The 18,029-nt window shown below is 44.9% G+C and overlaps 1 protein-coding gene across 1 annotated transcript in view; it reads right to left on the bottom strand.

The window, feature by feature from the left end:
* The window catches only part of YY1 (YY1 transcription factor), a 165,541-nt gene that overhangs the window by 24,131 nt on the left and 123,381 nt on the right, over positions 1–18,029 (bottom strand). The window contains exon 4 of the mRNA XM_086937805.1: positions 14,348–14,506. Coding sequence (XP_086793931.1) covers positions 14,348–14,506 — 159 coding nt within the window. The remainder of the gene's footprint in view (positions 1–14,347; positions 14,507–18,029) is intronic.

The raw sequence follows: 18,029 nt of genomic DNA, 5'->3' as shown, positions 1-18,029 counted from the left end.
CTTGGAAATGTTTTCTGTGTTCCACCACTTCAGAGAGCGATACGTCCGGTCGTCTACCAACACCAGATCTGTAATCTGACCTTGAGCCTGATTCCACTGTGTCGCTAGACACTCTTGTAGTGGGCGCATTTGTAGTCTGGCATGTGGTATTAGCAGTATGCAGGAGGACATCATGCCTAATAGTTGCATAAACACTCGTGCTGGTAGTGAGTGTTGTGGTTGAAATCTTTGTATTAACCTGACCATTGTCTGTACTCTGATTGGGTTGGGGTATGCTATTGCCTTTTCTGTGTCTACTGTAGCCCCCAGGTATTGCTGAATCTGGTTTGGTTGCAGGTGTGATTTTTTGTAGTTCACCGTGAACCCTAGGTGGTGCAGCAATTGAATTGTCTTCTGTGTGTTGTGAAGACATTCTTCTTTTGACCTGGCCTTTATTAGCCAGTCGTCCAAGTATGGGAAGACATGTATTTGTTGTCTTCTTAGGTGTGCTGCCACCACAGCTAGGCATTTTGTGAAAACTCTTGGTGCTGTTGTGACACCGAAGGGAAGGACTTTGAACTGATAGTGTTGTCCTTCTAACACAAACCGTAGGTATTTCCTGTGGGCTTTGTGAATTGGGATATGAAAGTAAGCGTCTTTTAGATCCAGTGTAGAAAGAAAGTCCCCTTTCTTCAGTAAAGGGAGTACTTGTTGGAGCGTGACCATGTGGAAATGCTCCGAATTTATGTAAGCATTGAGAGGTCTGAGGTCTAATATTGGTCTTAGGGACCCGTCCTTTTTGGGGATCAGGAAGTATAGAGAGTATACTCCTGTTCCTTGTTGATCCTTTGGAACCTTCTCTATTGCATGCTTTTGTAGAAGTGCTAGAACTTCTTCTCTTAACAATGTCAGATGATCTTGACTCATTGGACGCTGTTTGGGGGGGATGTTTGGTGGGGTAGCTGTGAGTTCTAGGCAATAACCATGTTGGGTAATTTGTCTCACCCACTTGTCTGATGTGATGTTCTCCCAGACAGGTAGGAACTGTGATAGACGTCCCCCGACCGGTGTTATGTGGTCTGGGGGGAGTTCTATGAAGTCACTGTTTTGGTGTTGAGGCATTGCGGTTGTTATTATTTCCGCGGCCTCTACCCTTATTGTTGTTACCTCTGTAACTGCCTCTTGAATTACCTCTGGGTGATGTTGGTGTGAAAGAGGTGGATTGCTGATTCGTTCCTGCATTCTTTGAGCCCCCTCTATAGGTGGATCTACGAAAGGAACCTCTGTGTGTTGGCTGTTGCAATGCTCCCATTGACTTAGCCGTTTCTGTATCTTTCTTCATTTTTTCTAAGGTCTCGTCTGTGCTTGAGCCAAACAGTGTCTTCTGATCAAATGGTTTGTTCAGTAGGGCTGTTTGTACTTCTTGTTTGAATCCTGAGATTCTAAGCCATGCATGCCTTCTTAGCATGACACTGGTGTTAATAGATCTTGCTGCAGTGTCTGCTGCGTCTAATGCACACTTAATGGAAGTATTGGTTATTATTTTACCTTCCTGTATTAATTGATCTGCCTTCTTCTGATGTTCTTTTGGGAGATGTGTGAGAAGTTTTTCTAACTCATCATAATGTGCCCTGTCGTAACGTGCGAGTAGTGCTTGTGTATTGGCTATACGCCAGCTATTCGCTGCCTGTGATGCTACTCTTTTGCCTGATGCATCTATTAACTTTGATTCTTTATCTGGTGGAGGAGCCTCTCCTGTAGATAATGAATTTGCTCTTTTACGAGCGTTTGAGACCACCAGCGAGTCTAGAGGTACATGCCCTTTAATAAATATTGGGTCCTTTGGAGCCGCTTTGTATTTTTTATCAATTCTTGGGTTTAACACCCTGGCTCTCACTGGGTTTTCGAATATTTCCTCTGTGTGACTAAGAAGACCCTTCAACATAGGAAGAATACCTGATGTTCTCTGTGCATTAGGTAGAGTCTCTAACAAGAAATCCTCTATTTGAGGTTCTGTATGCATATCTAGTTTGTGATATTTTGCTGCCCTATTAATGAGCTGCACAAAACCTGTGTTATCATCAGGTGGTGAAGGCTTTGAGGGATATAGCTCTGGGTCGTTGTCCTCATCTGACCCTACATCATAATTTTCCCATGGGTCCTCCTCATCTGGGATAGTTCCGTCATCCCCTTGATGTTCTCCCTCCCCTAGATCACTGTCTACATCTGACTGAGGTGTAGCTGGTCTTGGTGTGGAGGGTGTAGGAATATTTGGTCTATTGTGAGGAATAGGAGAAGAGGGTGTGACTCTAGGTCGAGGAGAAGCAGGAGGAGTTATATTTGTCCCCATTGTTCTCTTTTTTGAAGGAAGAGGTTTATCTTCTGACTGTTCACTCTTTCTCTTCTTCGTGACCACTTTCCCAGTTTGTGGATCAATAAACAAGATCTTTTGTTTGGGATCTGTCTGTTGCTCCTGAATCGGTACCGACGATCCTGGTTCCGAGAGCTGTTTTTGTTTTCGATCGTCAGATCTTGTTGTTTTCGACACCGAATGTCTGCTCGATTCGGACTTTCTGGGTATCGAGTGTCTTTTGGGCGATAAATCATATTTATGTTTCGACATGGAATGTTTCGATACCGAGCTTTCCCTTGTTTGTTGCCTCGGTGCCGAAGTCGATGTCGCCCTTTTCTCGGATCCGACATGGTGGGAGTCCGAGTGTTTCGGTTTCAGTTTCGGTTTCGTTGCCGGGCCCGAGGGCGGGGCGTCGGAAACTTTTTTCTGCGGTTTGACCGGGCCCGAGGGCGGGGTCGTTACCGCACGGGGTCGGTTTTTCGGTAAGGGGACGTCGTCACTCACGGTTTGTTGCTCGATGAGTTCTTCGACCTCCGACTGGTCCCCTTCCGACCCCGACTGGTCCTCTTCTTCCTCGATTTGCTCGTCCCCGAACAGCTCCGGGATCGCCTCCGCCTGCATTCTGGAAACCTCGTGTCTTCGAGCTCGACGATTTCTAATCGTTAGCTTGGAGGAGAATGCTGTGCAGGCTTCGCAGTCCCTGGATTCGTGTTCAGGCGATAGAGGTTGCACACCTCGTGTAGGTCCTTGTGTGGGAACTTAGCACCACACGTTGGACATTTTTTGAATGGAGTCCTTTCCATGGACTCCGGGCTTGACTGCGTCGAGAAAGGCCTCCTGTTCTTCGACGTAGATCCAAGTTTTTCTCTTCGATTTTGAATTTGCAACGCGTCGGAATGGAAATGAACGCGCTCGATAACAATACCATCGAATTGGAAAGGGAATACGCGCCGATAAATCACTTTCTTCTGAAGTTGATCTGGAGCGTCTCGATCCTCATCCGAACCCGATGGCGGAAAAAAACAATCTAAGGATGGAGCCGATGCCCATGCGCACTACCAACCAAGGGAGGAGTCACCAAGATACAAAAGACTCTCCAAGAGAAAAACAAAGTGCAATCATCCGAGCCCAACACCAGATGGCGATCTATTCATAATGTACCATCTGCAGCCCATATGCCTCGAACGCTCTGTTAGGACTAAATTAAGGTTCCATGCCTGTGGCGGGATCCTTTTTGGTGGGGCTATCCTTTTAGCTCCTTCCAGGAATCTCTTTACCACTTGGGATGTAAATAAGTTCTTTCCCGTCTCTCCTCTTGTGTAGGCTACTATCGCTGCTAGGTGTACTCTCAGCGAGGTAGAGCTTAGGTTCGCTTTTAGCAAGTGTGTTAAATATTTTAGCACTGTTAATTCCTTGGTCATTTTCTTGTGCAACTTTTCCCTGATGCACCATTGTGTGAATCTTTTCCATTTTGCCACATAGCACCTCCGTGTTGTAAGTCTCCTTGCCTCCCGCAGTGGGCTCTCTGGGAGTTTCAGGTGTGCAAACCCTACGTCTTCAGGAGCCATGTCGCGAGGCAGAGGCGCTCTGGGTGAAGTACCTCCACGTTTTGCATGGTGAGCAAGTCTTTTCTTTTTGCGAACTTGTGAGGTGGTCCCTGCGCCATCGCCACTATTTGTGAGAACCAGGACTGTCTGGCCCACTGTGGTGCCACCAGAATCAGTGTCATGTTGCTGGTTCTGCATTTGCTGAGTACCCTGTGTATCAGTGGTATCGGGGGAAAAGCGTAGGCAAATGTTTTCAACCAGCTTATCCATAGGGCATTCCCCAGAGACTGTTCCCCTGGTTGCCTGGATGCGAAGTATTGGCATTTTGTATTCTGGTGTGTTGCAAATAGGTCTACTTTTGGTGTCCCCCACTTCTTGAATAGCTTTTGCGTTTCTTGTGCATTGAGCTCCCACTCGTGGGACGCTGATGTTTGCCTGCTGAGCCGGTCTGCCTCCACGTTGTCCTTTCCTGGTAGGTGTATAGCCAGGAGGTCTATTTGTAGTGGGATGGCCCATCTCCATATCGCCTGCGCTAGGTTGGATAGTGCGACTGATTGTGTTCCTCCCTGTTTGTTGATGTAGAACATTGTTGTTGTGTTGTCAGTTTGTATCAACACTCTCTGCTTGTACAGTTGTTTCTCGAAGGCTTTTAGAGGAAGGAACACGGTCTTTAGTTCTAGGTAGTTGATGTGCTTGATCGCATCTTTTGGAGTCCACAGACCCCGCACCTTGAGCTGGTTCATGTGTGCTCCCCATCCCCTCTGGGATGAGTCTGTGGTGATGGTCACTGTTGGGTTTGGTGGTGTTAAAGGCTTCCCCTTTATGTTCTTCTAGTCCCACCACGCTATCTCCTCTTGCACTGCGTGCGTTACAACTACTAGATCTTCCCAACTCCCTGTAGCTTGTGACCATTGCTGTTTGAGCCATTCCTGGAATGGTCTCATGTGGAGTCGTATATTGGGGACTAGGTGTATGCAGGACGCCATAATCCCCATGGTCTTGTTCGCTAACCTCACTGTCAGAACTCGCCCCTTCTGGTATTGACTTGTCTCCATCAGCAGGGCTAGTGTTCTCTTGTCGCTGGGGAACACCTTGCTCTGTATGGTGTTGATCTGTGCGCCTAGGAAGATCTTCACTTGCTCTGGTTCCATTGAGGATTCCCCCTAGTATATTGAGAATCCTAGTTCTGTCAGCATCTGTGTGACCCGCTGTGCATGTCTTTGGCATTGTTTGTAGAAACTTGCTTTTATTAGCCAGTCGTTGAGGTAGGGATATACATGAATCCCTTCCCTCCGTAGGTACGCTGCTACTGCTGCGAGGCACTTGGTGAAGACCCTAGGTGCGGATTTTAGTCCGAAGGCCAGGGCTGTGAACTGGTTATGCACTTTGACTATGGCAAATCTCAGTAGATGTCTGTGTTGTCTGTTCATGGGAATGTGTAGATAGGCATCTTTGAGGTCTATGGTGGACATAAAATCTCCGTCCCTTATCTGAGGGATGACTTCTTGTAGGGATGTCATTTTGAATTTTTGAGTTTTTATGTATAGGTTTAGGAACCGTAGATCCAGGATGGGTCTTAATGTTTCGTCCACTTTTGGCACGATGAAGTAGTTGGAGTACACTCCCTTGTTTCTTTCTTAGAATGGTACTGTTTCTATTGCCTCCTTGTGGAGAAGTTCTTGTGCTTCCTCTAGGAGTAGAGCTAATTCTTTAGCAGAGGGCGCCTTTCTTTTTGGTTTCCAGTTTGGAGGCTTCTTTTCCAGTTCTATGCAATATCTGAACTGTATGATGTTCAGTATCCATTTGTCTGTCGTTATTTTCTTCCACTCCTGGAAGAAGTGTTTTAGTCTGCCCCCTCTTCTTGTTTGTCCTCGTCCATTCGCTCTCCCGCTAAAGGACTGGCCCCTGGGCTGGTATTGCCAGTTTTGCTGCTGCTTCCCTGCTGCGCTTGGTTGTTGGTAGTTCTGCTGGAATGTCTGATGTGATGTTTCTGGCTGGTTTCCCCCCCTTCCATTTGGTCTCCATGTTGGGATGCCCCTTCTCATTCCTCTGAATTGCGAAGCCCCCATGGACCTTGCAGTTTCATTTTCCTTTTTGAGTTGCGTCAGTTTCTCATCCACTGGTGCTCGAACAGTGTTTCTCCATTCAAGGGAGTGTTCAGGATGTTGTTCTGGACTTCCGGCTTGAAGCCTGAGATTCTCAGACAGGCATGTCTTCTTTCTGTGACCCCAATCATCATGAGTCTGCTGGATGCGTCTGCCACATCCAGGGCTGATTTTAGGCATGAGTTTGCTATGTTCTTGCCTTCCTCCACCAAGTGCGTTACTCTCTGTTGGTATTGCTCAGGGTGGTGTTTGAGTAGCTGTCCGACCTCCTCCCAATGCTGGTACGTATGCCTGTTGAGTAGGGCTTTAGAGTTGGCAATGCGCCAGGAGTGCTGCATTCCTCTCTATTTTCCTTCCAGTAAGGTCTATCCTCTTACTCTTCTTGTCTAGTGGTGGGCCAGAGTTTGTGGGAACGTTGGCCCTCCTTCTGGCTGTTGCTGCACTGGAGCCAGCCGTGAGGGATCCCTGTATGTATGGTGGATCCTTAGAGGAGTGTTTGTACTTCTTCTCTGTCCTAGGTGTGACAGACCTGCAGTTTGATGGCTCCTTGAATGCTTCCCTTCCCTGGTCCAAGACACTTGGGAGCATGGGGAGGAATTGACTCCTAGTTTGTGTTGGAAGCAGTGTCTCTAAGAGGAAGAAGGCTTTTGGTTTTCCATCCTCCTGTTTCACCCCATATGCTGTTGCCGCGTTCCTGATGACTATATTGTAGATGCCAATGTCATCTGGCGGCGAAGGCCTCGATGGATACGTATCTACGGCCTCATCCGGGCTTTCGGCATAGAGGTCCTGCCAATCCAGGTACTGCGCCACCGAGGATGCCGAGCCCAAACTTGTTTGCTGGTCTTCTTTGCCTTCCCCTTCGTAATAGTATAGGCCTTCTTCCTCTTGGTGTTCTTGGGGCTCCGGATTTTTCGGCGGCACTTCGGCGTCGAACTCCTCTTCGTCCTCGACGATGGTCGTCTGCTTCGACGGGATGGTAAACCTTTTCATCCATTCGTCGAACTCCCTTTTCCTTTGCAGGATGTTGTCCATTTCAGCCTCGAGCCTTCTCTTCTTCCTCTCCATCTCGGCAGCCTGTTCGGCGTCGAGGGTTTAGGAAGATCTCTTCGATGTTGGAAGTTGCCTTCGGGTCCTTTCCTTCGGCGTCGAGCGCGCCTTTTCGGGGACGTGCTTCGACAACCTAGGCTTCTTTCTGGATTTTGCCGACTGGGAGTCCTTTTCTAAGGATCTGCTGGGCTGTTTGCCTCTGGATGCAGCTGCGTCCGTCGAAAGTTTCGGCGCCAGTGCTCCTTTCGAGGACTTCAACTCCGTTTTTCGAAAGTCTGATTCTGATTTTCGAGAGTCTGTTGGGGTCTTAGGGGTCGATGTCTCTCTTACCTCCTTTGTTGTTTTCGTATCGGTCTCTACGACCGTGTAGTCATCTGGTCCCTTGGCGATGTTGTCCTCTTCCCCACCTTAGAGGCCCAAGTCCCGGAGCAGGCGTTGCAATCCTTGCTCTCGTGGTCGACCGGCAGGCAGAGGTTGCAAGCCGGATGCTGGTCCTTCTGCGCTTACTTGTGGTGGCAACTGCGGCAGAATTTGAAAGGTGTTTTGTCCATTTCTGCGCTCAGGGGGCCCCCTGTGTGAGAATTCTCCGTTGGACGTCGAAGTTTTCGATCTTCTCCTTCCTCTTAGTCGCCCCAAAAACTCTGGGACCTCACGGTGACGATCCAGACCCAACGGCGGAAAAAAAAATCCGAAGATGGCGCCCAAAAGTGGGAGTTTCCGCAGGAAGCGTGCAGACGTCACAGGAAGGACACAAAAAGGTGAGACGTCGACGCCCACCTGGGTTTCGGAAAATAAAAACAGAAAAAAAGACTACGGTTCTGGACCCAACCACTAGACCACGAAATAATGCACAGCATAGTCAATCCAGAAAGATTCACGCTGCAAAATACTATATTCCGCCTCCCTTTCACTTGCCCATACTCCCCGCATCTACCGAAGCAGGAGTGGAGGATGCTCCTTCTCCCACATCGCAGCAAAGACCTGGAACAGCCTCTCCAAGCACCTTCAGACCACCACCTCAGTTCCGAAATCCCGAATGGCCCTTAGGACCATGCTATTCAACTAAACTTCAGAGGCATGCAAGCGCCTGGATACCCTATTGGGTGATAAGACCTGCTTTATAAATCCTGATCAACTGAAAAAGAAGCTCCATTTCCTGCAGAGCAAGGCAAGGACTTTTGTCTCCAAAATCTCTAAAATGGGTATTAGTGACCTGTCTTTTTTGGGATTGAGAAAGTATAGAGAATATATTCTTGTTCCTTGATATTGATGCTGTACTGGCTCTATGGCTCCTTTGAGTAAGAGTTTTTGTTTTCCTGCTTGAGCAGGATTTAGTGTTGCTTGGGCAGATTGCGTTTCTTTGGGCGGAATATTTAGAGGGGTTGTGACAAGCTCATGACAGTAGCCATGTTGGATAATGTCCAACACCCATTGTTGATCTGTTGAAATTGTTGAATAGTAACGGAGTCACTGCTTGGAGGAAGTGTTTGCAGAAAGTGTATTATTTCCCCTTCTGCGACCTCAAATGATTTCCCCTTTATCTGCCTTAGTAGAATGTTTTAGAGGATGTGGACTGTTTTTATTTTGTGTACCTGAGGTATCTTTTGATGCAGCTTTTGCGCCTTGTTTAACCGCTTCAGCGCGGCTCGAATTTTCAAGCTGTACTGAAGATTCCAAAACGGGTGTGGTCGTGACGGAACGGTTCCGTCACCAGCACTGCCCAACCGACGTTCGTGACAGAACTGTTCCGTCACAAGCGTCGAAGGGGTTAAAACTGGGGCGACAGAAGGACCCACAAAATGACGATGTTTGAAAGCACCAATAGATTTTGCAACATCTATATCTTTTTTCATTTTTTCTAAATGCTACATCTACTTGTGGTCCAAAAAGGTGCTCCTTATCAAAAGGTAGATTAAGGACAGCCTGGTGAACATCAGTTTTAAATCATCAAACACAGAGCCATGCATGTCTGCGCAGGAGGATACTTGTGTTAATTCCTCTTGCTGCTGTATCAGCAGAGTCCTGAACAGATTTGATGGAATTATTTGCAATGAGTTTTCCCTCAAACTAGTTCATAACCCCCTCTTTTTATGCTCTTCTGGGAGATGCTGGGAATAGCCCCTCTATCTCGTCCCATTGTGCTCGGTCATAACGTGCTAAGAAAGGCCTGACTGTTGGCTATACACTAATGATTAGCTGATTGTGCGGCTACCCAGTTACCAGATGCATGAATTAGTCTGGCTTTTTTCTTGCATTAGCAACCACTAATGAGTCGTGTGTTAATTGACCTTTGATATATATGGGGGTCAGATGGTGCCGCCTTATACATTCTTCTTGCCCGTACAGATATTTAAAAACATTATTAGCGTGGCATAAACCTCCCCTAAGTATGGGTAAATATTGTGAACCCCTTTGTGCATAAGTGAGGGTCTCAAAAAGGAAGTTGTCTTATATTGGGTTTTTATGTAAAGGCACTTGGTGGTTTGCGACAACTCTAGCTATTAAATCTTGATAAGCTCCAGCATCATCTGGTGAGGATTGACATGCTGGGTAGAGGTCAGGGTCTGTATCCCCTTGCGGATCTATTTCATATGCATCTCAAGGGTCTGTAGGTTGTGTATCTTCTCCCATATCACCCTGGTCACCCCTAATAGGTGCATGTGTCTGTGGTTTAATATTGCCCCCCGCCGACTGTTGTGGGGATTGAGGTGGAGCAGTGTGAGATGGTAATGGTGAAGTGGGAGAGGTAGGGATAGGCATATGTAGAGGGCTTGTGGCAATGTCTTTTTGCAATTCTTTAGAGGCATTACAGGATTTTTGGAGGGGTTGTTGATTGTAGGATAATATTTTTTGTTCCAAGTGGAAGTTGTAATGTTTTTGTTTTGGACCGAGTCATTCTTGCATTTTCTCGATAATGAGCTCTGTTGGTTTTACCGGTACGAAAGTATAATAGTATAACATTTCGGTGCCGATGACTGTTAAGATTTCGGTGCTGGAGTGGTCAGAGCTGAAGAGCTGTGGGGTTTGGCCTTAGAACTAGATTGTATGGTTCGGTGTGAAGGCTCAGATGCAGCTTTTAATGTGGTGGCCCCTGCTGCAGCCTATTTCGGTGCCGAGCCAAAGAGTGGGGCCACCAAATTGAAAGAGCGTTGCGTAACATTGCTTTTCTGCAGTGATGGACTGTTAGCAGTTTTTTCGTTTGAAGCTGAATTTTTGGGCTTCGAATCAGGGGAGGAGGGGGTGATTGTACTTATGGTCTGAGGATCTTCAGAAAACTGCCTGTGAACTGGATCTTGTTCAGTGTCCGACTGGGAATCGGCTTCTTGTATGGAAACAGACTTTACCACTGCTGCAGATATTGGAAGTGTAGTTTCTGCACTGCATTTCTAGAAGACGTGAACTGCAGGCCTCACAGTTATCATCTTGATGGTCGGGCAAGAGGCATAAGTTACAGACGAGTGTTGACTGGTATGGGGGTATTTGGAGTGGCAGTTCGGACAGAAGCGGAACAGAATAAATTCCATCAGTAGCTCATTTTTAGGTAGAGCAAAATGATAGGAAAGAGGCCCAGCTGGAAAGCCTAAAGGCCGGAAAGCCAATCGAGAAATTAGACATGACGGATTGTTTCAGAGCTTGAGATGCAAGAAAATCTACTCGATGGAGAACATACCATTGGTTAGATGACTAATGATGAACAAAATAGAACCAGAGGCAATCTCGACCTGGAGCGCAAGAATACATCCAAACCAGTCGACAGAAAAAAAATCCAACAATGGAGTTGATGCCCATGCGCAGTATTACCGAGAAGAGGAGCTGCACATCCTCATGACTTAAAAACCCTCTTCGAACAAAAACAACTTGCAATAATCTGAGCCCAACACTAGATGTTGGACTTGAGCATAGCATGCGCATCTACAGCCACACATGCATCGAACATATGTTCATATATACATATAAATATATATATATACACACATATATATACACACACACACACACACACACACATATATATATATATATACATATATATATATATATTTATATATATATATATATACACACACATATATACACACACATATATATATATATACATACATACATATATACACATACATACATATATATACATACAAACATATATACATACATACACACATACATACATATATACACATACACGCGTCGGTAGGCAGCTACCAGATTCTGTGCCTTAAATAAAGAACACTTAAGCATCCAGAAGTAGCCTGCGTATTTTCTTCGTAAAGGGAGAAACTTGGATTGCATTTCAAAGGGTGTCCGGCACCCACGCAGGCTCGCCGCAATTCAGAAACCAGGAGCAGCCGGGAATGGTGGTTCGTTATCTATCTATCTATCTATCTCTATATCTCTATATCTCTATATCTCTATATCTCTATATCTCTATATCTCTATATCTCTCTCTATATATATATATATATATATATATATATATATATATATATATATATATATATATATATATATATATATATATATATATATATATATATATATATATATATATATATATATATATATATATATATATATATATATATATCCACGACCAGCTCCCACATGCAAATTCACATTGCCAGATACAGACACTGCAATTCCAGTTTTCTGGTAAGGTTGTTGTTTTTCAAGTGCTGTAACGCGTTTCGGCAGGGTCCCCTGCCTTGTTCACAGAAGGAGCTCCATTACTATATTTTCCTTTTACCAGGAGTTACGGTCACATGATGTCATGGACATAAACAACACACCTACAAGTTTCACGATTACTGTTTGCTTTCAATGGTTTGACAATGTAAACTTACTTTAATCAACTAAACAAACTTTTTAAGCACATTTATCCATATTTCAAAAGCATAATTAAATAAAAATGTTGATTTCAATTTAGATCATCAAAACATTCTTTGACATGTGCATACTTTATATTTCATTTCCTTCTACCCTACTTGACATGACTAATTACTGATATCTAATGTTTACGTTTTTATATTACCTGAGACCATCGATACCTCAACGGTACCCAAACACTGATTTTAACTTGCCTAGTATTACCCAGTTTAAAATACCTTTTTGGTAGGTGACCGTGAGTCTATTTTAAGTCAGTGGCACCCTGTCACTTCCCTCAAAAAGTCAAGTCAAGTCAAGTCAATAGATTTATATAGCGCGCTACATACCCAGAGGGTCTCAAGGCGCTTGAAGAAGGGTGGGGAATTACTTGTCAAATATCCACGTTTTAAGTTGCTTTCTGAATGCTAGGTGGTTCTGAGTAAGGCGAAGGTGAGTGGGAAGTGAGTTCCAGGTTTTAGCTGCCAGGTAGGAGAAGGATTTACCTCCCATGGTGGTTTTGTTGATACGAGGTACAGTGGCAAGGGCTTGGTTGGAGGATCGTAGCTGGCGGGAGGGGGTGTAGAAGGACAGTCGTGTGTTGAGGCATTCGGGTCCGATTTTGTAGAGTGCTTTGTGTGCGTGGGTTAGGAGGCGGAAAGTAATCCTCTTATTGACGGGGAGCCAGTGGAGGTTTTTCAGGTGACCAGAGATGTGTTCTTTACGCGGGATGTCTAATATGAGCCTGGCTGAAGCGTTCTGGATGCGTTGGAGTTTTTTCTGGAGTTTTGTGGTGGTACCGGCGTAGAGGGTGTTTCCGTAGTCCAGTCGGCTCGTGACCAGTGCGTGGGTGACCGTTTTTCTAGTTTCGGTGGGGATCCAGCGAAATGTTTTTTTGAGCATGCGAAGAATGTTGAAGCAAGATGAAGAAACGGCGTTGACTTGTCTGTTCATCGAGAGTGAGGAATCCAGGATGACGCCCAGGTTCCGTGCGTGGTCCGTCGGGATGGGTGCTTTTCCAAGGGCCTCTGGCCACCAAGAGTCATCCCAGGCGGAGGGGGAGGTGCCTAGGATGAGGACTTCTGTTTTGTCTGAGTTCAGTTTCAGACGGCTGTGCTTCATCCATTCGGCTACTTCTTTCATTCCTTCATGCAGGTTGGTTTTGGCAGTGTTAGGGTCTCTGGTGAGTGATAGGATCAGTTGAGTGTCATCGGCGTAGGAGATGATGTTGAGGTTGTGTTGGCGTGCGATGACCGCGAGGGGGCTCATGTATACGTTGAAGAGGGTGGGGCTAAGTGACGATCCTTGTGGCACGCCGCAGATGACTTTAGAGGCCTCTGACTTGAATGGTGGGAGGCGGACTCTCTGGGTTCTTCCGGTGAGGAACGAGGTGATCCATTTCAGTGCTTTTCCTTGGATTCCGACGTTTCTGAGGCGCTGTAAAAGGGTGCTATGACAGACCGTGTCGAAGGCTGCGGAGAGGTCGAGGAGGATGAGGGTGACTGTGTCTCCATTGTCCAGTAGAGTTCGAATGTCGTCTGTTGCTGCGATGAGGGCGGTTTCAGTGCTGTGCTTGGCTCGGAAGCCGGACTGTGAGGAGTCGAGGGATTTGTTGGTTTCGAGGAAGGCGGCGAGCTGGTTGTTGACCGCTTTCTCGATGACTTTGGCGGGGAATGGAAGGAGTGAGATAGGGCGGTAGTTTTTGAGTTCGGTGGGGTCAGCTGTGGGTTTCGTCAGGAGGGCGCTGAGTTCGGCATGTTTCCAGCTTTCCGGGAAGGTTGCGGAGTTGAGGGAGCAGTTGATGACGTCTCGGAGGTGCGGTGCTATAATGGAGTCTGCTTTGTTAAAGATGTGGTGAGGGCATGGGTCTGTGGTGGATCCTGAGTGGATAGAGTTCATCAGACGGATGGTGTCCTCAGTGGAGATTGGGTTCCAGTCATTGAGGATGTTCAAGGGGGGTGGGGGTCCTGCAGAGGGTTGGGTGGGTTGGTCTTCGGGTCGGTTGTCGAAGCTGTTGTGGATGTCTGCAATTTTGTTGTGGAAGAATGAGGCTAGGGAGTCGCAGACAACAAGCCCCGCTGTAATCAGGCGTCAAAGCACACCTTTGAGACATTTGGCTTCCAGGGTAGATACCTGATGATGAAGCATGTCACCAACTAAGATGGTGAGCGAGGGTTCTTTTAAAAACTCTGAAGGTTCCCCCCTGCATTTTTGTAAGTGAGAGACTCCAAAGGGTCCTATGTTAGATAAACAAAGTACTTGCTATTGTTGCTTGATAGATAGCAAGGGAAGGCGAGCAGTTCTTTTTTCCTCGCTCTTTTTTTTCCTGCTTATGATAGAAAAAACAACTGCAAAATCATTTTCACAATTAAAATAAGAAGGAATAGGCTTGTAAATATGAGTATGTTTGCATTATAGAGATATGTAATTGCCAGAGATAAACAAATTGTTACCTGAAAGGGTTTTTCTCCGGTATGGACTAGCTGATGCCGTTTTAACTTCGAACTCTCAACGAAGGCCTTTCCACATTCTGCACATACATGTACTCTGGGACCGTGAGTATGTAAATGTTTTCTCATTGCAGAGTTGTCCCTGAACATCTTTGTACAACCCTGGAAATAATGTGGGTACAAATATTAGCACACAGGGTATGAACTATTTAATATTTCACAGTATTTTGTACTAAACTTTTGTGATGAATATTAAAGTTACGCTTGACTCAAGTATTTAACATTTGAGCAGGTCACCTTCACCAGATTTAATGAACTGGTGAAAATATTAAACTATATGTTGCTACGGGCTAAATGTACTTGCCAACCAATAGATGAGTTTTTCGTTACCATACCATCCCATCCTGAGCACTAACTGTTAAGTCACAATAGAATTGAACACACTATCAAAAGAATAAAGTCCAGAGTTCATTAACATGAATATCTGGCCATCAAAATGAACCCTTAGACCCTGTTATGCAACTGCTTTTTATTTTTGGTTGTGTAGAGCTATTTCAGAGTAGTGACATTGTTTTTTAACTCTCTATAAGAGGAGAAGAAACAAAGCAAGAATAGAATATACACATCACTCTTCAACAATAATATTTTGACTATGTTCAAGTATTTCAGAAGCACCACAATTGCAGAATGCAAAAGGGTCAGCTATAGAATTCGTGTTTATTCATTCTTTATCATTTTATAAAGCAAAACGTTCAAATCAGTAAACCAGGATATAACCATATATAATTTTATCAGACAAAGGAAACAGCATGATTTGCATCAACTGTATAAACAAGTGCCTGATAAGAAAAAAATAATATTAAAGAGAGGGTGGAAAAACACAAAATGAAGAAGGATAGTTTGAAGAATAGATATCAACACTAATGCAGCCAATAGTGTGATCAATAAAGTGTACAGAGCAAATAGTAAAGACCAGACAATGAAGAACAAAGACCATTCCTCCTCCCAAACCCTTCTCCCCATTCCATAACTTCCTTCATAGTCAGTCCCTCTGTGCACTAGTCCGTGTGTTGCAGAATCAGTCTGTCATTCTTAAATCTCTCCCTCCTGTTGAGTGACGGTCATGCGAATGGTGTAATAAGATACATTGTGACAACTATACTGAATAAGTGCATATAAGCCCCTTATTCTCAAGTAGTAGGAGCTTGGCTTTATTTAATCTTATGAAAGGACCCCACAAATCTTTACATTGGCTAAGTGTGTCCTGAATTGTATATATGCGCCTCTCATAAGTGGCTAAATCAAAGAGTTTGGTCATCCATTCTTGGTGTGTTGAAGTGTCGTCTGGCACCAGTGCCTGAAGATACAGACCTTTGCCACCATAAGGGATGTCAATATCCATTGCTCCCAAAGAACTGAACTGTAATTCAAGAACATCATGTAAGAAGGCAAGTTTGGCCACTGCAAAAGGAAACTGTGCTAGTATTTTTCAATGTGTTCCATATATCTGTGTAGTAGCGGGGTCATTTTGTACAGGACCACTGTATATGGTGATGGTCGCACTTAGGTTCCTGGCACCTCCAGCAGTTGTTGCTACGCAGTAGATGAGTCCTTTTCAAATTGTATGGGGACCAGTACCAATCATGTAAGATTTTTAAATAGGAAAACTTTAATTGTGCATCTATTAGAGTCTTGTCACGATTATGGAGCAATTCATTAGTATAGTCAACAACTCAGCAGGCCTGCCAATACCTCCTTTTGGGTAATATCACCAGAATATAGTGAGACAATAATATTCTGGTATAAGTTTGAGCACCCCTGGATTGGACAACGCAAGTAAGTACTTCCTAATAGGTGACTCTGATAGGGCCACTGGGCCGGCACAGAGCAGGCGCATTTGCCTGTACTGCCAATAGTGTACTGGCCTTAGGGGAAAGTCCCTACAGAGTGCTTCAAAGGTCTTCATCATACTTGAAGTGGTACCGTAAACATCCTCTTTTGCCATAATCCCTCTTGCAGCCCACTGTGGCCCGTAGAAAGTTTCATGGCCTATCTTAAGAGCCGTTAGACCAGAGTTGTGACCCCAGATGATGAAGCGAACCGTTTACACCTTTGGGGGACGTGGGTCAATCGCAGTATAGTATACTCTGGCCTAGTGTTAAATACACCACTAATGTTTCGGTAGTGACCCAAGAGGGCCAATCCACATAAGGGAACATTAAGACTCACAGCTGCAAGAGGTGGTGAGCAAGATAGTACACATACATATCAGGTAGATCAGTGGTTCCCAAACTGTGCACCATGGCTCCTTGGGGAGCCGTCAAACCTAGCCAGGGCAGCCGCGCACTTTAATGCATTTATTGTTGAAGGGTCTGTTGGCTTCAGTTAAACTAATTGGCCTCAAAAGCATTATGTCAAAGCTTTGTACGGGGCATGTCGAGGGAGATGACCCCATATTTCACTGGATCCCCACATTCCAACACTCTCAAAGTAAGTAGAAGATGCCTTATTTATTTTGTTAGACTCGTTAATAGTTTTGTTTTTTTCCCAAATGCATTTTACGCCAATGCAAGTTATCAGGAAAGTAGTACAGTTGTCCTGTCTATTAAATACACAAAGTATTATTAAGTGTTGACATTTGTACTTGAATCATAGGTACTTCCAGTACACATTTCTTTAAGTACACACACATTTCCAGGCAGGCCTGCTCTCTCCTTGAGCACAGGGAAGTAAAACATCATATACTGCTTAATGCCAACATTTGGAAGCAAGAAAAAGGGACGTTTAAAAAATAAAAAAAATCGGAGGAATTTAATTTACTTGTATGATTTGGAGGCAATTTTAGGGAGGAGACGGCAAAAATTAAGCGTATGTGGTTTAAAAAATTGTGAGTCACCCTGAGACAGGTGTGCTGGCACGTATGACATGGGTAAAAATGCAAGTGCATGCAAATATTTTTCAAGGGCAGAAACATTTTGGCAATGGGACCTACAAGCATAGGGGTGCTATCTAGCACTTTAAGTGGAATGAAATTGTTTTCAGAGGGTACTCTAAAAAAAAGGCATGAGCAAAGAAGTGTCGCTAGGAATATTTTATTAGAGGCACCGCCTTAGTAATAGGAAACACCCTCTCTATATGACTATAATACCTTCATCAGCTTCATCCCAATTATTTTCAGGGAGAAAAACGCAAGTACTTCCGAGGCACCCAGATCTCTCATCCTTGTGTCTTCATGAAGGTTTGCAGTTTTAAGTCTAGGCTTTCTACCCACCCAGATAAGAGCGTTGAAATGCTTACTTATGCTCAGATCAAATTAAAAAAAGGGCCATAGGAATTGCCAGTAGTAGAATACCCAAATCATAAATGAATCTGGGATCAGTAATCATTTTTACCACTTAAGTTTTAACGCACAAGGGAAGCTGTAGGGAGGACTACCTGTGTAAGTCACTGTCCATTTGTGTCAGCAATGGCTGCAAATTGGCCGTCGCAATCTCCTTGAATTCTTTTGTAATCTGGATACCTAAGCATTTGAGTACCGTGGATTTCCACGCAAAGCAAAGTCCTTTAGGTACCTTCTAATCAGTCATTTCATGATTGGCAAGGCTTCGCTCTTCAACCAGTTGACCTTATATCCAGAGAAGGGAGAAAACTTCGAAATCAAGAGCATTAGTTGGGGAATCAAGGC

The sequence above is a fragment of the Lissotriton vulgaris genome, chromosome 9 (genome assembly GCF_964263255.1).
Source record: "Lissotriton vulgaris chromosome 9, aLisVul1.2, whole genome shotgun sequence".
In the NCBI taxonomy this organism is placed as follows: Eukaryota; Metazoa; Chordata; class Amphibia; order Caudata; family Salamandridae; genus Lissotriton; species Lissotriton vulgaris.
Note: the sequence above shows the minus strand (reverse complement) of the source record. Positions and strands in the feature narration are given on the sequence as shown.